At 39.9% G+C, this 22,897-nt stretch overlaps 1 protein-coding gene across 2 annotated transcripts in view; it reads left to right on the plus strand.

Annotated features, from left to right (window-relative positions):
* Nucleotides 1–22,897, plus strand: part of ttc7a (tetratricopeptide repeat domain 7A) — a 94,971-nt gene that overhangs the window by 69,303 nt on the left and 2,771 nt on the right. For both annotated transcript variants that reach the window (XM_039653295.2, XM_089117241.1), the window contains 4 exons: nucleotides 3,916–4,032; nucleotides 5,134–5,237; nucleotides 5,307–5,441; nucleotides 9,913–10,115. In XM_039653295.2, coding sequence (XP_039509229.2) covers nucleotides 3,916–4,032; nucleotides 5,134–5,237; nucleotides 5,307–5,441; nucleotides 9,913–10,115 — 559 coding nt within the window. The remainder of the gene's footprint in view (nucleotides 1–3,915; nucleotides 4,033–5,133; nucleotides 5,238–5,306; nucleotides 5,442–9,912; nucleotides 10,116–22,897) is intronic.

The following is a 22,897-nucleotide window of genomic DNA, read 5'->3' on the forward strand; positions in this document are numbered from 1 at the left end:
AAGACAATTTAAACAATGTCAACTTTGCATTAAGAGTGTCATAATTTACCGAATGACACTTAATGACAACAGTCATAAACATTCATAAAGACTACTTCATGTTCATGACAGGTGTTATGTCATGTTTATGACAGTGTCATGTCAGTCTTATGCACACCCCTTCAAATAAAGTGTTACCCTTTTTTCTTTGTAACACAGAAAAATTATGTTTTGAAGAAGCAAACAGTTTGGCTTATCATTGACTTCCATTGTATGGACAAGTACACTAAGACATATTATATCCTCTTTTATTTTTCTTTTGAGTGAACTATCCATTTAAGTCATATAGTCTGAATGTCAAGTAACTTTTATTTATATAGTACTTTTCACAGTGTTTCAAAGCAATTTTACAGAGAAATATTGTTATAATAGTGTTTAAGTTATATAAACATATATAAACTAAGTGTATATAAGGACTTTATTTAGCCTTAATTTATTTGACTGTAACCCCAATAAATATCCGTTTTTAAAAAACAAAATATCATAACCAGTAGCGTCTGAAACCAACTGCTGGATCTTATTTCAGAAATTAGTCAGTTTTGCATTTTTAGATTTTAATCAGCTGATTTTGCAGTGATTTTTACTGGTCATATGAATTCAGAAGTTAGTAGCTGTAGGTATAGTTCATCATGTGATCTACCAACTGTTTTATAATTTTAAGCGTAAAATACTTGTGCACATTTTCCTAAAAATGTTTCAGTTTTTACATCACCATGTGGGGTCAGTATTGCTCTCAGTGACAGGCAGAGATGAGAATGTCAAAAAAATAATTTGGATAATGCTCATGTGTGAGAGCAACACACAGTTTAAAGACCCCCCAGCATTTCTTACACACTGAATTTATTGCGTGTGACTGAACACAATCGTCAAATTGTCACACATTTCTTATTCCAAGAACCTCTGCCTCTGGAGAAAACAAATCATCACTTTATAACTTGCAAAAGTTAGCTCCGCTTTCTAGAAACTCTGTTAAGGAACAGTTGAACCAGGGTGTTATGTAAACTAGAATCTCTTTTAATCACCTTTTTAACTTCTGTAATCTGACATATTATGCTGCTGTCGGTTAATTAATTGAACCTCGCTGCTCAATTGGACTCTTGTAATTTCGAAAGTGATAAGACTTTTCAGTGATCGACGTCGCCATCTTTGATATTACTTTACTTCCTGGTCACTCCCTGCTGAAAAATCCAGCATTGCTGGTTATCAACATAAGGTATATTTTTCCATACTGGTTGCTGGTCCGCTTATGTTTTCTTTTGATTCCAGCAGACCACAACAAAACTTGCGTATGGGGTTTTTGAAGTCTGTTTGAATTCACCATTATGGTGATTAGTGTTTTGTTATGTGTCTTTTAGTTGGTCACTTGGCCCATACCTTTTACAATAAACATTTTGGGGAATCAATGACTGACAGCTAGATTTTGACATTGGGGTTTCCAAATGACCATTAAACTCTTTTAAAACAGCAAAATACAATTTTCATTATCAATAGCTCTTTCTTAGCAAGAACTTGTGTCATTAACCTTGTTATTGAACAGACAAAGATGACATGGATTAATAATTTAACCATAACTAAAACAATTAAAATTAAATTTTACTGTCAAAGAGGAAACTAAAGACCCCACAAGACCATGCTGGTGAACCAGCTTCACCACTTCTGTTTTGCTTGAGAATAGCATGACTATTTTTTTGTCCACCTGCATAAACCAAGCTTGACCAGCTTGGAAATCATGCTGGATTATGATGGATCTTTCAGGAGGTCTGGTAAGAGAATACAGGGTTGACTTGTTGCAAGTTCATACAGCTACTGTAAGTTACTGTGTGAACGGGGCATTTCAAGTCTCACACCTATAAGTAAATGCAGTTGTCAATCCCAAAAACTAACAGTGTGAACGTAGCCTATGTGTACTTCATCACTACATCACTGCTGCTCCAGCACAACATCACACCGCAGCATGAGTCTGCCAGTCAGAGCGTCTCGCTGCATCTCTTTCTCACTGGTGTGAATGCTCTGTTGCCCCTGTTTACACACACATTCTTAATAGCACACATCCGCACACACACCCTCACATTCATCTCGCTTCACCCCTCCACCCTCCAACTCACACAGACGTCCACCCACTCCCTGTACCTTGCTTAAAAGAGAGACAGTTAAGGGGAAGAAAAATGTCCCCAGACAGCTGCAGAATTTCTGTTTCTGTCAGAAGCAACTGAAGAAGCTCCGGAAGGGACATCCAATTCCAGAAACTGTATTAACACTGTAAAAGTCTGACTGATGACTCTGGAACAGGAAAAAAAAAAAGCTTGTAGGCTAGCGCTATTGTGTCCACTGGGGCAGTCTCTGCTTCGTGACTGGCAGCCTTTTAAAGCTTCCTCCGAATCACACAAACAGCTGCTCCGATTGCCTGAATTGGCAAGAGCGCTCAATGTACACTATAAGTGTACCAGGGGACGGATTGGGCGGATTGGGTGTGGTGTCTGTTCAACCTCAGCAGTGAGAAGGTCAGAAAGTGATATAACCTGAGTCTTAAAGGGTGTGGAGAGCACCTTAGGCCCATTGCCTCATCTGGGTTTATCATCTCTAAAATCCAGTTTGACACACCCAGAATGGCTTCTCAAGACTGGCCTCGGGCGGCGAGAGTTTGGAAAGCCGCTGCTGGGGGCTGACTCCTGCGGCATGATTTCTTATAGACCATTTCAAAAGATGTAAACAACACTGGTCCAGAAACACTTCCTGTTTCAGTTTGTAACTGTTTTCTTTATTTCACACGTAAAGAAAACATCTTAATATGTTTGTTTAACTTTTTGATTCAATTTTAAATGTTCTGTTGGTTGTATTTTATCCCAGCTTTTATGTAGTGTTAAAAAACTGAAACAGGAAGTGCTTCTGGACCAGTGTTGTTTACATCTTGTGAAATGGTCTATAGTGGCACGCTTTAACAGCGGAAGGAGGACTAGTTGGGCATACCACTGGTGGGGCAAACACAGTACCAACAACACAGCGCCTCCAATGCCCAGACTGGATAGGGGATTGGGAGGTAAACACATGGTCCCTCGAGGGTGGTCCGGCCTTGGCAGGACTTGGCCCCCTCCTCCTCGTGCCCAAAGCATTAGTGACTGTTTGGGCTGCTCAAAATGGAAAGTGCTTAGCTGGGTGCAAGTGCTGCTTCACCTCTGGTCTGCTTTAGGCTGAGGCTGAGCAGGTGCGGGAGCTGGCATGGTGTGCTCCTGAGTCAACGATGGCGACAATAAGCAGCAGAAGAACTCGCCCACTGAAGTTGGAAGTCGCGTGTAGCCTGCAACGCCCTTCAGGCCAACGTGAAACACTGTCTTGTCAGCTTTCTTGATCTCTAAGTTTACAGTGCACAGACATGAACCAATCAGGCTTCAGTATTCCGAGAAAAACCCAAGAGTTTCCCCATACGCATCAGAGACTATTGAAAGGGCTATTTTCAGCAGCCATTACTCTACTCTTTAGTGTCACATGAGTGTTCATAAATCATTTTAATATGCTGATTTGGTTCTCAAGAAACATTTATTAATATTTTCAATGTTGAAAACAATTGTGCCGCTTAACATTTTTTCTATGTTGAATAGAAAGTTCAAAAGACTTTGAAATGACAATCTAACAATGTAACATTATACATATCACTACTATCACTTTTGATCAATTTAATGCATCCTGGCTAATTAGAAGTATCCATATCTTAAAAAAGAAACTTACACCAAACATTTGAAATGTAAATATTTATTACGTATTGTTCGAGTTTGACTAAAGTAGTAAGCAGAAGCACTTATTCAGAATTTTTCTTCTGTCTCTTTTTTGGTGCGTGTTGCACTGTTGTTTATTAATTGTTCTTGTATTTGCGTGTTTTAGTCTTCTCTTTACCAAAGTGAAGCTGGAAGAGGTTTTGTTCGGACCTGCTGCAGCTTTACAGACCTGTACCGAAATGCTGCAGTTGTGGCAAAGCCGCTATGATTTTACCCGACTCAGGTAATGTGTGTATACTGTACAGTATATGTCACGTCTCTGTTCCAAAAAAAAAATTCTATTTGTTTTGTTTGACCATTTGATTAAATTGATCAAATTGTTAAAGTTTATATAAATTTGTACTGAATCAATATCCCTCCAATAAAAAAAGAAAAGAAAAAGTGAAAAAAATGAATTTAGAGAAAAACAAAGAGGATTTAATGGGGCCCCAAATTAAAGGGTAGCTACTCTGCAGAGTTTGAACAAACAAGTTTATATGTTTACATTCATTCTCAAGGTCTAACAAATATGTGGAAAGCCCTTTAATGGTAGGTAAATGTATATGGGGATGAATATCAATATCGTATGAAAAACCTATAAACTGTGGAGGACAGCCTCACTCCAGCACTCCAGCCACACTATACACTCCAACCTACAAGCCTAGAAAGAACTAGACTAGGAAGGACACAGTCTCACTGGGATGCAGCCTTCCATTTGTGAAGCAACCTATGGCCGTGTGTCCACCAAAGTGTTTTAGTAAGCCAATAACGGCAGTGCTCTTCTGAAAACATGTTCCTGCGGGCGCTTCAGCCACACAGCATTGTTTTTTTAGTGTGCTATATGATATGGAATATCCGCAGAATTGTTACTAATATCTGATTTCCAGATAGTATGTTTCTGAATATAAAAAAATGTCAATACAATGTAAAGTATTTGCCTTGGCTTTTGTTTTCAATGGTTTTGTTCCGTTGTTCTCGTCTGTTGCCAATCTCCCAGCAGGATGTGGTCGCTGTGGTATTTGTCCCGCCCCTCCTCCACTGTGATTGGATGGCTGGGTAAATAGTGACAGTTATGAGTTCTGCATTTTACCAAAGTTGAACATTCTTCAGCTCTTGGCGACCGGGGGAAAAAAAAAAAAGATCGATGATCGTTCAGCTCCCATTGAAATCAATTAAGCTAGCCTCAGGATTTGATGGAAGTTTGAAGTTTGATGGACACACAGCCTATATGTTCTAATTTGTTTCTGTAGCTAGTAGATTTGTTTATTTCCTAATTTATTTAGTCTGTGTGTTTATAGCCCAGTATTTCCATGTGATAGAGATGTTGTGATTTCATGTGTTCCAGTGAGGAGGATGACACTAGTAGCATACCCCCTGATCCAGGCCCATTGAGCAGGAAACCCAGCGGCCTCCATCTTACCCTCCCAGACTTCCAGGAGACAGAGACCGGTGTGTATCACGAGCATGTGTGATTGCATGTGTGTTTATGTAACTGAGATGTGTGTCATGTTGTGTCAGGGTCTCAGAGCGCTCCGTCTCTCGCTGTGTCTCGTCTGGAACAGGCCATGTCGGAAGTGTCAGCCATCAGCTCCACCCACAGACACGGCCCTGCCTACATTTGGACCACCCTGGAGCGCATCTGGCTGCAAGCAGGTATGTCGTAAGTGTAGAAATTACACTTCTTTTTTGAGTATAAATGACCTCTTTAGAAGGACATATTTTGCCTTATTTTCCTAGATGACGTCAGCTGAAAGTAAAGTGTTTCATATGCAAATCTTCTTACATTTTAATGAAATATCAAGTTTGTAATAGTTTTTTGAGATTTTTTTCTGTACTCATGTTGACTTTAATACATTTGGGAAGTCAATGACGTACTGTGACATTATTTGGATGTTATTTTTGCGTTATTTATATGCTGCTCTGCATGAAATGCGTTTCCCAGGGATCTTATACTGAGTGTTTGTGCCCTCTTGTTCCCATTCCCAGCATTCCTCTGGCATGGGTTCATTTCCTGTCTAAAATGGGACATATCCTGGTTCTTTAAAAATGAGTAAATGTGAGAGCACTAGAGCGGCCCATTGAAAGAATGGACGTGATGTCACACTGATAGTTCAAAATAGTACTGGGCACAAGGGCCCAGTGAACACAATCCAGCTTTTTTTTTTCATCTAGCACATATTTATTTACATCAGCTGTCATTTGTAATCTGCCGGTGTTTCTATGTGCTTTGAATCAGAATAACATATTATAGTAACTAATTAAAATGTTTTAAATAAATGTATTTTTACTTCTAAATGTTTAATTTCATTGTTATGCCACTCAGCATGTGTTGTCTGTGAAGAAACAACATAGCACAACTGTGTATGCAGTGCAAAGGCAGCTATTGATGGGAATAGGCCTATCACAACTAAGTATGCAAATAATTACCAGAAAGAAGACCAGTAACACTTCAGTATGCAAATATTACAACAACGCCAGCACTGTTACATTTTGAATGTTGAACATTTCTACAAAATCTGTGGGACCACACCAAAACATTTGCAAAGTTTTGCTGTGGGATAAAGGTCCATAGTCTATTATCAATAGTGTAACGATGTTTAAAATACAGCTCAAGCAAAGGTGACTTTAAAACTAGTGTTATTTCATTATTGAAGTATTTACAGTAATAATATGTTGAATTAGCTTTTATTTTTACATTTACAGTTTTTATATTAAAGGTGCAATAGGTGATTCTCTACAGAAAAAATGTTTTGTTATGCTGGTTGAAAGTCTCAAAGTCAAACGGTCTAAATGTATTTTATAATATATATCATCTCTGCGCTATGGAAGGTGTAGGACCATATAATGTTTGTTCAATTATTGCATTCGGTCCGAATGAATTGCTACTATGTGTTCCCTGTCAGTTGGCATGCGTTTTTCACACCACTGCGCAGCCTCTTCACATAGACATCATACTGTATGTCTTCAGCGCATTTGGACGCCGATTTGCAGTGAGGGTGGGATCGTATGCTTTTAATGCTAGCAGGCTAAAGTTAGCATTTCCCTAACTTCCCAACTATTGCACTTTCACGTTTTAGTAATTTTGTTGTGTTTTGACATTTTTATTAGTTTCTGTTTTAAAAAATACGTATATATATTTCTATTTAGCTTGTGTAGAGCTTATTTTATTTAATTTCAGTGTTATTTAAAAAAATAGTAATAATCTGAATCTGCGTTGGGAAATCTTTTGCCCTCACTCAAACTTCCGATTGCTTGAATTCCTATTAAAATGACTGGCCTGTAACAATTCAGGAACAGCAATAAATGTGACCGCACCTTAAAGGGATACTCCACCGTTTTTTCATATTAAACTATGTTATTCCCTTAACTAAGACGACCTGATACATACCTCTCTCGTCTCAGTGCGTGCACTCAATTGCTCTGGCGCGAGACACTTTGATAGCACTTAACTAGCCCTGTTCATTCAATATGGGCCAAGCAGAGAAGCGACCAAACACCTCCACGTTTTCCCTATTTAAATACAGTTAGACGAGTAGTGTAACTCGACCTAGGACGGTGACACAAAATAAAATAAAAATAGGGAAAGGTGGAGGTGTTGGTCGCTTCTCTGCTTGACCCATATTGAATGAACTGGAATAGTTCAGTGCTATCAAAGTGTCTCGTGTGCCAGAAGGATTGAGTGTACGCACTGAGACGACAGAGTATCAACCATAGACAGTATAAGAAGTGAACATTGGAACTCAATTGAGACAAGTGAAGCCCGTTTTTGGCGATTTTTTTTTTTTTTTTTTTTTTTTAGCACTTCCGCAGACTCAAATCGACTCAAACAGAGCTTGACAACGTAGATGTGACGTGAGCGACCAGTCTGTCTTCTAGTTGCTGTGGCATGAGAAATCTGAATCATTCCCTTCCGAAACATGCAGAGGTGGAGAGTGTGAGTAAGAGCTGTCCATGAGCTAGGAGATGGAGAAACTTTTGCTAGGTATTCTGATTAATTATTTTATCATTTTGCCTCCACGTTTCCCCGATTGCCCGCGAGCTTCTCCTCCTGTCCATATGGTATTCTCTCTACTGTGCGACAGATAGTCGCGTGGGTATGACGCAATCGTTAGCCTACTTTTACAAAAAAACTGCTTCTACGGGGCCATAACATAAGCTACAAGGTAATGGAGCATTTTATCCACAAGTTTCCTACGCCCCATGAGGCCTTGCGTCAAAAGTGGGCGCGTCTTCCGGTTCGAAGTAAACAAAGCGCGACTTGAAATACTTCACACTCGTTCATTCAACAGTTGATAGTCATTCAAGTTATAGCGATCCAAACTAGCTAACGATGTGTGAACACAACCTCAACGAAATTAAAAAGGGTGAAATAACAGAACCTTTACCCTCCGCAGTTACTTGGTTGAGAGTATTATAATAACATTATTAATAATCAATACTCATCAAGGCGTGGTGACAGACAGTTGTGCGAGCTGACAAACAATTAAAATAAAAAATACACACTTAGTCATTGTGCTTTGGAGTTTATTCAAAATTATAAATGAATGTGCTGCTTGAATACATTAACTGGCACATTTGGTATTCTGTCAACACAGGCTTTGATCCTGAGTTTAGGTGTAACATCAGTAGCGAACAGCCAATCACATGCTGATAGAGTTTATAGAATATTAAGAATTTAAACAAATGTACACAGGAAGATTCGTCGTCTTTTGGGAGGTGATGGAAACTAACGTTACAGTCGTTGGCAGGATCACTCTGATTTCGTTTTCGGCTTATGTTCAAAACAATCACGTTTAAGCCACTGAATTAGTTTAGTCCGGTTATACATACAACCGCGAACAGCACATGTTGTCCCTGAGCTCCGTAACGACATCTCTCATAAAGATTTGCGTCTTTAAATAGTAAAATAATTCTCCGAAAAACAGCTAGCCTCTTCGCTAACTAACACACAAAATACCATTGGAATGCTACTTCCGCCGCCTCACCGGAAGTTTCACCCACTTTATTTTTTACAGGAGCGCCCCTCGGAAACTTGTGGATACATTGTCGTGTTTCTTTAGAAATAAATAAAGGACAAATGTTGTCTTCTAACGCCTCAGATGTAAAGTTATTCGCTGTCAAAGTGACGCCAAAATGAATGGGAGTCAATGGAAATGCTAACGCAAGTGAAGTTCTGCTACAAGATGGCAGCTCCCTCGAGGCTTCAACTTCCGGTCGATGGATTACCCCCTTGGTATCAACTCGTCTTAGTTAAGGGAATAACATAGTTTAATATGAAAAATCGGTGGAGGATCCCTCTACGGCTGCAATAATCTACATATCATAGTTGGAATAAGTCTGTATGTTAAGTAGTTCAGTCTGAATTAATTGCACATAAGGGTGAGCAAAACACTGCAGCTATCTTGGAAGGACTATACATGTATGCAATTTTCAAAACAACCTTTTTTTGTGTGTGTAATAGCTGGCTAAATTCTCCAACCAGTGATTCTGTTTGAACAAACATAATTATACAACAGGCAGCCGTTGATAAGAACTGTTTATTTGCTGTGGTGAGTCCTAAATGCTAGAGTAGAGCTGCAGATGCTTGCACAGCACTCTACACATAGCCTTATTTAGACATGAGCATGAATATCCCTCTATGAGCCTGAGTGTGAGATTTAAGGGGAGAAGGGGGAGAAGGTCATTGTGCATTTGCGACTGCAAATATGTTGCCTAAGCTGCTTTTTAAATCATCTTGAAAGAACAAAATGCGGCATTCGTGCGATTCTCCTGGTTGAACCACAGCTTGTCTGAAATGAAGCATGTTGGTATTCACTCCTTTCCTCTGAGAGTTGTAATGCTGTGGCAGCAGATCCGTCTTTGAGGGTGTTGATGTTCCAGATGGCTGTGTCACGGCCGTGAAGTCAGAGACGTTTCATAAAGATGAATCATCATGCACTCGATTAGAGATAATCTCACAATAAGAGAATCTCACGAAATGACAAAGCTGTCACTGGAAAAAAAGAGAGTTGTAACTGTAATAATATCATTTTAGTGCAATGTCACAAAAACAATTATGCCATCAGAATGGTTTATTATTGTTCTCATTGATCTCTTGTATGTTTTGTGATGCCGTGCCGACCAGGGGAGCTGTTCATCGCTGATGGGCGGATGAAGGAAGCTCAGTTCTGTGTGCAGGAGGCAGGGACTCTCTTCCCCACCTCACACTCAGTGCTTCTGCTCAAGGGCCGTGTGGCTGAGCTTAGGGGCAACGACACCGAGGCCAAGAGCCTGTACGATGAAGCTCTCGCCATCAACCCCAGAGGACACCATATACTGCTTCACCTGGTGAGTGACACACATCCACAGATACATGCTGTTCATCACACTCACTCACTTTAACATCTTGAACCCTAAAACTAATATATATTTAGTTCCACTTTGATGCCCTTTGATATATATATATATATATATATATATATATATATATATATATTTGTTCTTTTGCAATTTATCTATGTTTGTGTATATGTATATAGATATGTGTGTGTGTGTGTGTGTGTACTGTAAATAGTATGTATATTATTTTTACGTACATGCTACTTTCTGTTTTATGTGTCTTGTATTGATGGTATTGTCTAACTGTGTTTTGTTCTATGTTGTGCTTTAACAAAAAAGAAAAAGAAAAAAAATATTTAAAATTATTAGTTATCCTATAGTGTCTTGCATTAAAAATCATTTTTAATTGAAGTACTAAATAATAAAAATAAATTAACAAAAAGCAAAATAAAAATACAGAACTAAAGCACATAACAAAAATACTAAAACTTCAACTAAAATTAACATAAAATATAAAAATAAAAGTTTTCATTAATTAAATTAATTTTAAAATTAATTTAGAATATTAATAAATACTATAATTGTATATAAATAAGCACTAAAATAATCCGCTGGTATGAGACTACATTGAAAATCTGCCGTTTTAGTCATTTAAAAATAATCATGTGACTTTGTACAGACGTCAGACGTTCTTGCTTCCATAGAAGCTCATGATGCTCTTCTGATCATTTTCAAATCATGTTAGAGAACAGGATCTTGTGAAACTTGTGGAGTTCATGCAGTTTCAGTGCTGCTGTTATTACAGCAAAAGAGAAAAATACAAATATTAAGAGAATGTAATTTCACATTAATGCATTTTTCATAACATATAAAGCTTTGAAGGTTATTTGGGATATTTTGATTAAGTCGTTGCATATGCAATTTACTGTACATACAGGACAGTATGTACAGCTTTTACAACCCACAGTGATGTGTGCTAACATTAGCTCTGCCTCCACTCTCTGCTCTCATTGTGACTGCATAATGTCAGGCCCTTCATTACTCATCTTCACTGGAGGAACCAAAGTGAAGCTAGGCCATTTTCTTCCTATATCTGGCCAATCAGAGTACGCGTCCCCACTATTTTTGGACAAAAGACATAAAATATCAATTCCCTGAGCTGATATGGACTAATTCTGTGCTTGCTGGTGATGCCCTGCATAGTCCACACACACACACACACATGCACACAGACAGCCTGTCTTCATCAGAACGTCACACCACTGATTTCTTGAGCTTGAGCTGCTATGATTGAACTGAAGTGGAGTTTTGAGGGAATTTATCTAACAGGTTAAACATTTCTGTTCATTATGACTAGAGAGACCGGCGCTCTCGTTACGCCCGTCAATTCTCTGAGAGACAATTTATTTCAGAGCCTATTTTTTCACCTACAGTACTTGTAAAAGTAGAATATTATGACACAATTTACTCACATGTTGTTCCAGAACCAGGTAAATCTCATGGAAATATTTCCAATTCACACAAGTCAATGTAACGGAAATAGCAATAGATATTTTTTTCCTTATTGTGACGTACATCTGAGTGAAAAAGATACAATTGTTGGGTTTGACTTAGCTGTCCATCGGTTGTTGATTGGATCGAGGTAGATCTGAATGTTGTCAGAATTATGTTTAGTTTCATTGTGTTTTTGATGATGTGTTTCAGTGTAGCGTTCTCCATACCCCTGATAGTTTCCTTGGTTACTCATTAGTTAATAATTATGTTCACACCTATCCCATTTAATTCCCTCTGTGCATATATATATACAAGCAGGACGAGATCGAGGACCGTGGTCGAGGGCTCGCACCGTCCTCCCACGGCCCTCAACCTCGTCTTTCTCGCCATAATATACTCCCTGTTCTGTTTAGTTCCTTGTCAGTTCTCATCCTTGTGTTATGTGGTAAAAAATTATCTGTGTATTCTCCAAGTGTTTATTAAAGCTACACTGTGTAACTCGTTCAGTTTATTCTTAGCTAAAACACTTAGTTCTTTCAAAAATATATGTGCTCATATTAATGTATATTTACTTCGTTCAAGTAATAAAGTATTCTCGTGAGTGTATAATATGCCATTGAAAATACATACGGGTAAGGGGTTCTAATGTCGGTCGCCATGTTGCCCCTCCATCTTGAAAGTACAGTAGCCAAAGAGGGACATACCCGTTAATTCAAGCTTCGCCTTTCGTGTTTACGTTTGAGTTAACACTCATGGACGAGGTCGAACTGGAAGCCATGTTAATCTTGGACTACATTGGCCACCGTAGGAGTTAAAACGAAATCGGAATTGAGAGGAACAGAAAATAATATTCACTGGATGGTCATATACCTTTTCACCGCTAGATGGGGGTAAAAATCACACAGTGTAGCTTTAAAGTTCCTTTGTCTGTTAATTCTGCGTCATGCATCTCCTTGAGACCACGATATGCATGACAAATGTGAGCTTGCAATCTGTTGTAAGATAGGGGTGACGATTTAACTACACTAAATGATTGAAGAATTCACCAGAGAGGAGTCTGTCATTTCATTGGTAGATAGATTTATTACCCCCCCCCCACACACACCACCCCACCAAAAAAAAACAAAAAAAAACACACACACAGTCCTTAAGAGAAAGTTAGCCACAGCCATCTGTGCCTCCAATCTGTGGACCACCTTGAATTTAAAAGGCTGTAATGCCAGATACCATTGGTATCTTTCAATGCGGTGGAGCCACTGCAGGGGCGCGTGGTCCGAACAGAGAGTGAATTCCCATCCCAGGGGAAAATAGTGGAGGGTGAGAATGGCCTATCTAATCACCAGACACTTTATTCAATGGTGCTGTACTATGTATCTCACTTATGAGATACATAGTACAGCACTTACTCACAGCTTATGACTCTTCTCCCTCTATCTCCTGGGACAGGACCACTCCATGCCTCCTGTCCGACGTGTCAGTCTGCAACAAAAAAAGAAAAAAGGAGAGAAAGGTCAGGAGAGTGTAATTGCGGCCCACCACACAGAGCAGCCTTTTCCTAGGCGAAAGCTTGCTGACACAGCTCCTTCCACTGGACGGGATCTGGTGCTTTGAATTTAGTTAGGTCAGTCAGGGTCAGCGGGCTGGTGAGATTAGTTTGTCACAAACCTTCTGTAATATCCTGGAGAATCGGAGAAAATTGGGCGGCACCCCAAACAACCTGAAAGGAAGCGTAACAAATTGCTGCAATCAAAATGGAATGCAATACTGCAATTCCAGTGTTGAATAAAAACGAGCTGTACCAAGATGATAAAGCAATTCTTCAACCCGCTGCATTTAATATGCATAACATTTGGACACAGCATTCACCTTGCAATAATCCACACCGAATCTTACAGAGCAGTTGGTTTTAGACATAGGTTTTTGTTCTATTACTCCCGTGTCTAGCATCGCCTCTAATTCAGTGTGAACCTCCTTTTTTTGTGTTTAGGTAAACGATATGGCTGGCTGTGCACCACCATGCCCTGCTCGGTCTTAATATGGTGGTGAATGAGATTAGTTTGACGTCTCAATTTTTGCCGTTTTCGTGAAAGAACTTCCAAATATGCAATTTAATCGTTCCACCAGGACGGTTGTTTTTGGGTGATAGACGTTTGTGCGAATCCATTTAATGCCCAATAATTAGTAAAGTTTGTGTAATGTTCATGACAGAAATGCTGTGCCCTGAGCAGTGAGAATCAACTTGGGAGATTCAATGAAAGTGCGTCTGCTACACTTTTTGTGGAAATGCTGCAGAGCGCAACTGGTATTGTGTTGCATAGTCCACCAACACTAATGCAAAGAAATGCCCACGTGTGGATCATTCTAATTGCTCGATGAGGTCCATACCAATTCTCTCAAAGAGTACCTGCATTTGAGTAAGAGGGCGCAAAGGCGCATTTGGGGAGCCCGATCCTAAATGTCCTGCCATAGGATTATAATGCGCTGCCTGGAAATATTGTATCTTAATTAGTCTGCGTGGCTTGGGTCACTCAATACATCCTATCTTTTAAAATAGCTAAATATGGATAGAAGAGTGGTCGAGCTGGTTGAAGCTGAAAGCAATAGCATGTTTTGATGTCTCATCCTGAGACTGTTCGAGGGGAAAGTCATCACGCTCTGTGAGGATTAGCCTCTCAAAAGCGCTCTGTTCCCCTGGCTGCACGACCTCACCCCTTTCATGCTCTCTCTTACCACTAGAGACATCCACACACAAATACCCCAATAATTGGCTAAAAGCTGGCCAATTTGTTCCTAATATTAGTAGATGTCAAAAGCGTGGGTTTACTGCGACCAATACACTATGCTAAATTTAATAACAGCAGGCATTACTGGATATTTCACCACATTCCTGTGTACACACTGTACCTGAACCATGCAGCTCTTATCAAGGTTTGGTTACATCCTAAATCCACCAAAGCCTGATAAGCACCCCCCTTAAAACTCACAGGTATTTGGCACAAGCCAGCTTGATTGGGGACAGCCTGCGGTTCATCCGAAACCCAGATCAGTGTCCTCACCTCCATCACCAGATACCTGTCAACAAAGTGTCCCAGGTCCCTGCAATGCCAACAGGCCAGCCCAGACCTCTCCACTAGCCCAGACCTCCCCACCCACTGGGCAGTCCTCTCTACCCCTCGATCAGGGTTGGGCTCTAGGATGGAGATTTGCACGGGAACTAGGGAGAGGGACTGGTTTAGAGGAAGAGAGAGTGATAGAAATCATTTGGGAGGGGAGAGAGAGAGAGTGACAGATGGCAGGGATTCGCCGATCCTGGGGCACGGCACCATCTGGTCTTCCGCCAGTTGAATGGCCAGGTCCAGAGATGTCGGGCAGTGGCACTGGACCCATTGCACTGTCTTCTTCGGCAGTGGCGCAAATGATTTGCTCCATATCCACTCTGTCGATGAACTGCTCATCGTTGTTTCCCCCAGAAAACAGCCATATATGGTACGCGTCCCAGAACTGCTGAGCTTTTACGAAGGGCCGGCCACTCTCTCCCTGGTCCAGTGATCAGAAGCGCTGTTGCTCTGGGCTGAGGCCCACCCACTGTATGTTGGCTTGCTTCAGGTCTTCATAGAGCAGGAGGTTCTGGACTGCCAGCTGCATCTGCCACTTGCGCCTCTCCCTAATGCGACTGGATGAGGTGCACCGGCCAGTGGGCTTGTGGCCACTCACATGCCTCCACGGTTCTCTCAAAGAGATCAGTGAAAGCCTCCGTGTCATCCTCTCGTGCCCCAACTTCGTTAAAGTTACTTCGTTACTTCATCTTATCTGACGCGTTGAGCCTGGCCATCGGCACCACTCGCCACAGCACAGACACTCTATTTCAGTTGGCATAGGTTGGCATATTCCCCCACATTCACACCACCAGTTCGTGTTGGCCCTCATCCTCACGTCCTCAGGCTGTTGAGCGATCGCAACATCCTCCTCCTCTCGGTCTATTTCTAAAGCACGCTCTCCTCTTCTGAAAACTCTGGTTCAAATAGGTAACGTTATGGCTCTGGCTCTTGACTGTCTGAGAAGTCACCCTCTTCGTCTCTCACAAAATCAGACATGTTCATCGCCAGTCATGTACTGTAAGGAAAATAGTCAGGTAGCTACTATTCAAGCCAGTGTGTTTACGGAAGTCGTGGGATTTCATGTGTTGCGTGACGTCTCTGCGCCCAAGTAGCAGTGATTCGCCTTAGCAGCAGTGCTTTGCCTGTGCTTCCCCCTAATATAGTCCCAAGTCAATATCTGCCTAGGAAATCGCCTAGTGTTAATCTGCGTCGCTATTTGTACTCGTTGTGAATACGCAGGGAACAAGAAGTAATTACGTGGGTTTGTTTATTTTTTTTAATCACTTTTACTCAGGACATGCTAGCTGGCAACAAAGGAATCCATTCATTGTGCTAAGCTAAGCTATCGCCGACCCTGTCAAACTAAAACAATGCATGCACTTAGACAAAAATGCATTTGCACACATATCTAAATGTAGGAAAGAATGTGAATAAGCCATATTTCTTTAAGGACATGTGAGTGGGTGGGGCATGGTCATGACTGCAGCGGCTTTTCTTCTTCCTTCCCGGGTTTCTGCAGCAGTGTGATAATATACAGAGTAAGGAAGGAAGAAGACAGTAAGGAAGGAGGAAGGGTCAGCTTACTGAAACTTTTGCGTTTATTTGACTCTTTCAATAAAACAAACGGATCAACAGTATTTACTTTAGATAAAAGCAATCAGCATGTCTGTTTGCAACGGCAGTTAGTCTGCAGTCCCCAGTCCAGTCTGCCAGATTCCCGTTTGCTTGTGGCTTTATCTGGTCTCTCCATGCCAATTAATGCAACAAGACACAGGTGTTTGTCATTTTGCACTTGACCTACTTATACACTGCTCGTCTCCTGTCTCTCTCTCCTGCTGCAGACCTGTCTCTCTCTCCTGCTGAACCACCCCTCACCACAAACATGTATTTAGAAAATAGAGTGTATTTCCAAATTCAAAATTCTCATTATTATAATACAATTTCTATTAAGTTAATGGAAGTTATTCATTAGAAGTATTTAAATGTATTTGTTTGTTCATTTAATTGGTCAAAATGTTACAAAATATTTCTTTTTTATATGTATATGTAACTTTTTTTATAAAATGAATCCTCTTTTTATTGCCTGTGTTTGAAGGGGTTGTAATCACACATTGCAATGATCCACTTTTCGGGTTTTGCTATTATCTCTGTGACATGCATGCGGGCTCCCGAGCCTCTCTATCCTTATATACAGTCTATGCGACCAACGGCACTTCAGCTGACGACATGGAGTCTGATAACATGGAGTCTGCTCAAGCTCGTTAGGCAAACCGTGAATCTGATCGACTCCGGACGAAAACGAGGATCAGATCGGTAACATATTAGTACAACATATTAGTAAACTCAAGTGAAATAGCAAGGTAAACTTAAACTAGCTACACAAAACATGAAATGAATACAAAAGAATGTTCCAGGATAACAAAAAGTCGGTGCTTTAGGATGTAACTTATTTTATTTACTAGATCTACTGACTAACGTCGTCATCCCACTACCATATTGTTTATACACATTTCCAGACACGTTCAGTACAGTAATGTTACTTCATACGATCTTACTGTTACACTAAAATTGTTCAATAGTCTAGTTCACTAGCCGTTTTCGTTATGATATTATACATTCACCTATGTTGACATTGTTACTTGTGAAAGATACACGAATAGTTAGTGAAATGGCTTATGCTATATAACATCACATGTCGGCTAAATGCAGTTTATTGTAACATTATCATCGACGAGCACAGAGCATTAGTTCAACGTCAAGCTGATAAAAGTAGGCTATTATTGTAACTACATTGGGAGTTTACATTAGTTTCCAGCATGTTGTGTGTGATGCTTTCTCCGTTGGGTTGAAAGTCTCCGTTTGGCCGGTAGTGAAAGTGAATGCTCGCTCTTGAGATCGAGCATGCACAAGCACACGAGCACGAGCGCTCTTGTTGCATTCTGAAACATCACCGTCAGAGGCCGCTAAAAAAAAACCACATAGAGCACCTTTAAATAAATGCTGTTTAACTTTCCAATCGTCAAAGAATCATGATAAATACACTTTTGGTGTCACTTACAACGATATCTGAATAAGCATGTGATGCTGAGGTGTTGCCAAAAATCAGTGTTGCCATCATGAAAGCTTACACTTTTACAGTCAAGTCACATTTATGGGTATAGCGCTTTTTACAATACAATACAGCATATATTCATCTGTTTCTGTGGGGGGCATATGAACGTGTGTATGAGTCATTACTCAGAGCATCTGGATGTTATATTTATTTTTTTTCATTTGGGGTTATCAGCTGATGTGAGTCAAACACGGTGTCTCTGAAGTCTCTTTTCTCGTGTCGAATGAGTTTAAGCACACTGAGCACTGTGACTCAGCACCTCATAATTTTCTCTTTCTGCCAATACATCTGCCTTCTTTGAATCTCTGGGTCCTTTCTCTGTTTCTATTGCTTTCTCCCTCCCTCTTTCTATCTCTGTCTTCTTTCTGGCTCTCTACCATTGCCCTGTCAGTTGATTAGATAATGCAAATACATTATTTATAACACTTCACTCCTTCTCAGGCCTTTATGGGATGCCTAGCAACCAGGCAGTTGTATCATACGGTGCAAGATATCTGATAATGAGACATAGAACCAGTGTTAAGGCTGTTTCACACGAGATGTGGCATGTATTATAATCAGTCGAGGCAGAGTGAGCTTTACGGTTTCACGAGCTGATGTTGCTTTGCTCATTAAGTAAATTCAAGTCACCAATGTAACATGTTGAATTAGGGCTGTCTGGATGCTTTTTATTGTATTTTTTATTTTGAGAACCACTTGGTAAGGCTGTTTATTCACTCCCAAACTCAAACCAGGGCTACAAAAAACAAAACAAAATCATAGGCATTAGATATACCATGGACCACAGTGAAGACAGTCATCAACAACTGTAGAAAGTACAAGGCATCCCTTCATCCAAGCCTGGCTAAAGTTTGCAAAATTAGCTTTGCAAAAATAGCTTAAATTTGGTTTTATTTTACATTTGTTTTATGAGGTAATGGCTGGCGCATATAAGCAAACTAAACTCAGCGCCATTCACTTTGGCACCCAGGGAGCAATTGGGGGTTAAGTGCCTTGCTCAAGGGCATCCTCAGTCGTTCAACACTCTGCCGGTATACATAGTTCCCACATGACGTCACAACATACGGGCATTTGCCGACCCGGCGCCATTGCTTAGGGCAAAACATAAGAAGAAGCAATACGAGTTGAACGAAGTGAAATGAGTTTCGTGCTATAAAGTGAAAATGGTCATCTCCTGCTGAGTCAATGGATGATAAAATCGTGCCGGAGGTTCAGTTAAATCGGGATTTTACACTATACCCGTCATTAGACTCCATATGGATGTGAGAAGACTAAGCTTTTGTCTGAACAACGACGGAGATTATGGCTGGCGAGCATAAACAGGAAAGAAACTCACTCAAAACACGCAAGAATTTGTTTGACAAAAGCACAATGTTGTGTTTTATTGCGAGTGTAAATAAATATAAGTTAACACATTGCAGTTTGAATAATGTCCTGTATGAACAAAATGACGAGGTATTAAAAACATACAAAACAACATTGTTTCCACTGTTTGATCTCACATTCCAGCATTGCAATCTCAGATTATGTCCCTAAAGATCCCGCGTATAATGTAGTTCCTCATTTATTACATTAATTAAATTGCACGCGAGTTATTTATTTTAATATTCATGCACCGAACCATGACGCCCGCACGTACATGCATATTACAGAAATCACCGGTGACTGGGGAACATAGGAATTAAGTTGTGCAGGCTATGGCTTTTTAATAGACAGATTAGCATCATGCTACCTCGCTATGATGACTTAAGTTACTTTTCCATTGATTGCACTTGAGCAAACGTCACCAAACCAACCCCACGTCATTATGATCGTACACCTCCAGTGATTTCCAGGCTTGGAATTGCTCACATGTGTAAAAACTCCTCACCAATACCAGATAATTGTACACATGAAAATACTGTATCTGAGGCAAAGTTGCATAATCGGTGCTCAGTGCTTCTTTTGTTGCATAAGGATACACACCATTTATGAATGAAATTTTCGCATTGTACCTCTCTATGTCTTGTTTTAATAGTCTCTTTATAATCTATTACACTTTGTCTTTTCATGATTTGCATAACAATATAAACAGACATAAATATTTGTTTGTAAAACGACATTCTCTGATAAAACGTTGTAAACGCCTATGGTAAACACAGCGGTTTTGCCCTCAAAGATGGCGTCTCCGGGGAGGTCACGTGACAATTTTTTTGCCTGTGGGAACTATGTATTGAGAACCGAACCTGCGGGGTTACAAATCAGAATCTCTAGGCCACAACCGCCACAAGGTACTCCGGTAAAATGCGATCTTATGGTCTAATAAAGTAGCACAACCTATTCACTGCTTAAATGAATTTATATGCATTTCATTATATTTAGTATAGAGAATTGGTAGTGTGTTGAATCACTCGAGTTTTTATAAAGAACATTGTCATCCAAAATCAGTTCAAATAGGCTTTACATTGAACATAAACCAATATACTCACAGCAAGAAGGTCCTGGGTTCGAGTACCTATAACAAAGCAATAATCAGGTCATCCTCATAACAGATGTAGAGATGAGTTTGTGTGGAGCAAACACTGGATCAAGAGCTTCGCTATGAAATGTGCAACTCATTTATTTCATTACATTTTTTTAGCATTAAAGTGTTGATAATTATGCTGATTTATTGGGGAACAGCAAGAATATAGTCACTGCATGTGTAAATGTTCTTGCTTTGTGTTTTTCTGTAATTCTAGTAGTGTTTGAATCAATGGTTTGCCTATGTTATGGTTCTCTGCTTGCAAACACACGCATTGCACACTGTGTGTGTATTGTCTGCCTTGTAGCTGACACTTGTAATCGTAGCTGGTCCCAGCTGAATCGGGTCAGCATCCTGTTGGATTAGCAGAGTTCAGATGCAGGGCCGTGATCCTATAGCAGTTATTCAAGTGCCACCTCTGCTACATCCATATGAAAATGAGCCAGTTTATGCCCAAATGTGCTAGCCTCAAATCTGTTTATATTTTAAACCATCCTTCGTGTTGCTCTGCTGTTCAGTCCTCCAGCTATAAGACTCATAAACACCTGAATCACCAGAACAGCCTCTTACTGCGCTGTGATTGGTCCACAGGCTTGTCAGTCTGTGTATTCCTGCAGCTGTGTTATGATCATCCTTTCAAACATGCCCTGCCTGTGGCTGCTTCTTTCACTCGTGTCTGTGAGAGCCTTATTTCCTGGCTCGCTTTTCTCTCTCCCCAGCGGAGTCATTCTCTCTGATGTGCTTTTGAAGTGCCTGCATAATCAGCAGTCATGTGCCGCAACCCAGAAATACAACTGCAAGTGTGCTTGAAAGAGGACACGATGAAATGTAATTGCAATGGGTAAATCATGGTGGTGTTGGTGGGATTGGGGAAAGTAACAAAATTTAACTCTAGGCATAACCGCCAACTCACTATGCACATGCACTTTTGTTCTAAAACCACTTTTCATCTCATACCATTGATTTACAATGTAAATTTTATTAAGATTTCAGATTTATGAAGGTTTGTTGGCATGGGGAAATAAGTTGCCAAAGCATTTGTAAATATGCATACATGCTGTACATACACATTCAGCGCAGTCTCATCCCAAGACGTCATATAACTGACGTCTTGGGACGTCTTTTGACCATACGTCAACATCCGCCTTTTTAGGGTACCCTTAAACGTCGGTTAGATGACGTTATCGGATCCTAACCCTACCCCAGACCTAAACCTACCCCTAAACCTACCCCATCACCTAACTGATGTTAAAGGTAAAGCGTCAGTTGTATGACGGCCCGAGATCGTCAACCAACCGACGTTTAAGGGTACCCTAAAAAGGCGGATGTTGACGTATGGTCAAAAACGTCCCAAGACGTCAGCTATATGACGACTTGGGATGAGACAGTGTTAACACATTTACAAAACGAGTCTTATTTATCATCAATATTTCTGGTTAATTTTCCATGAAATGAAGACTGTACATTTTAAATGTGTAATATTATGCTGCAAATAAGGTAATTGTGTGTAGTACTGGGCAGTAATTTACGTATTTGGCAGATGTTTTTAAAGGGTTAATTCACCCAAAAATGAAAATTAAGTCATTAATTACTCACCCCCATGCTGTACCAACCCCGTAAGACCTTTGTTCATCTTCGGAACACAAATGAAGATATTTTTTTATTAAATTTGAGAGGTGGATCACTGCTACATAGGCACCCTAAGGGATTGAAACTTGATGGCCCAGAAAGTCAATGAAGAAATGTTTAAATATTTCATGTGACAACAGTGGCTCAAGTATAAGTTTATCAATCGACGAAAATACTTTTTGTGTAAAAAAACTAACAAAAATAACGACTTTATTCGACTACTCCATTTCTGCCTTGTAGGCCTGAGACGAGAGTTCTAGAGATTTCCACGACGCATGCCCGAGAATTGCGATCTTCTTTAACAACTTCAGTTCAGTTCTCGCGCATGCATCGTGGAAATCTCTTGAACTAACCCTTTAACCCAAAAAATAAAAAGTTTCGCAATTTTGTTGTTCATGCATCCACTGGGAATTGTACCCATGACCTTGCTTTACTGTTTGAACTGTAGTATTGTCTTGAAAATTCTGAAAAATATATTTTAACCTTTGACCATATTTGATACATCTTGATATTTATGTACTTACCCTCCAAATTGCCTTTAAATCAGAGAAATTACAATTTTATTAAAAAGTAATTTTTGAAGTAAATTTTAGTCGAAAGTTAATTTAGTTAAAAAAATAATTATAAAGCATTTTTCTACTCTGTATTTCACCAAACACAATCAAAAATGTTCATCATTTTTTATGCATCAAAATTACATATGGTGTTACACAGCAATGTTTACCTAAATATATACTTAAGACATTTTAATACCCGGCATGGGAAATCCATTTTTCAGTGATAACATCAATATGGTGGGCTACATCAAAATGACTGTTTTGGCAAGTATCCTCCTAAGCCCAGTTTTGACTGCGTTAAAATAAAATGTCTTTATGAACGTAAACAGAAAATCTGATCCGTGTCGGAGCTGTGCATTTGATCTTAAAGTGACAGTAGCTTAATATACCTGCTGCTA

This window comes from Pimephales promelas, chromosome 11 (assembly GCF_988280905.1).
Source record: "Pimephales promelas chromosome 11, fPimPro1.hap1.1, whole genome shotgun sequence".
In the NCBI taxonomy this organism is placed as follows: domain Eukaryota; kingdom Metazoa; phylum Chordata; class Actinopteri; order Cypriniformes; family Leuciscidae; genus Pimephales; species Pimephales promelas.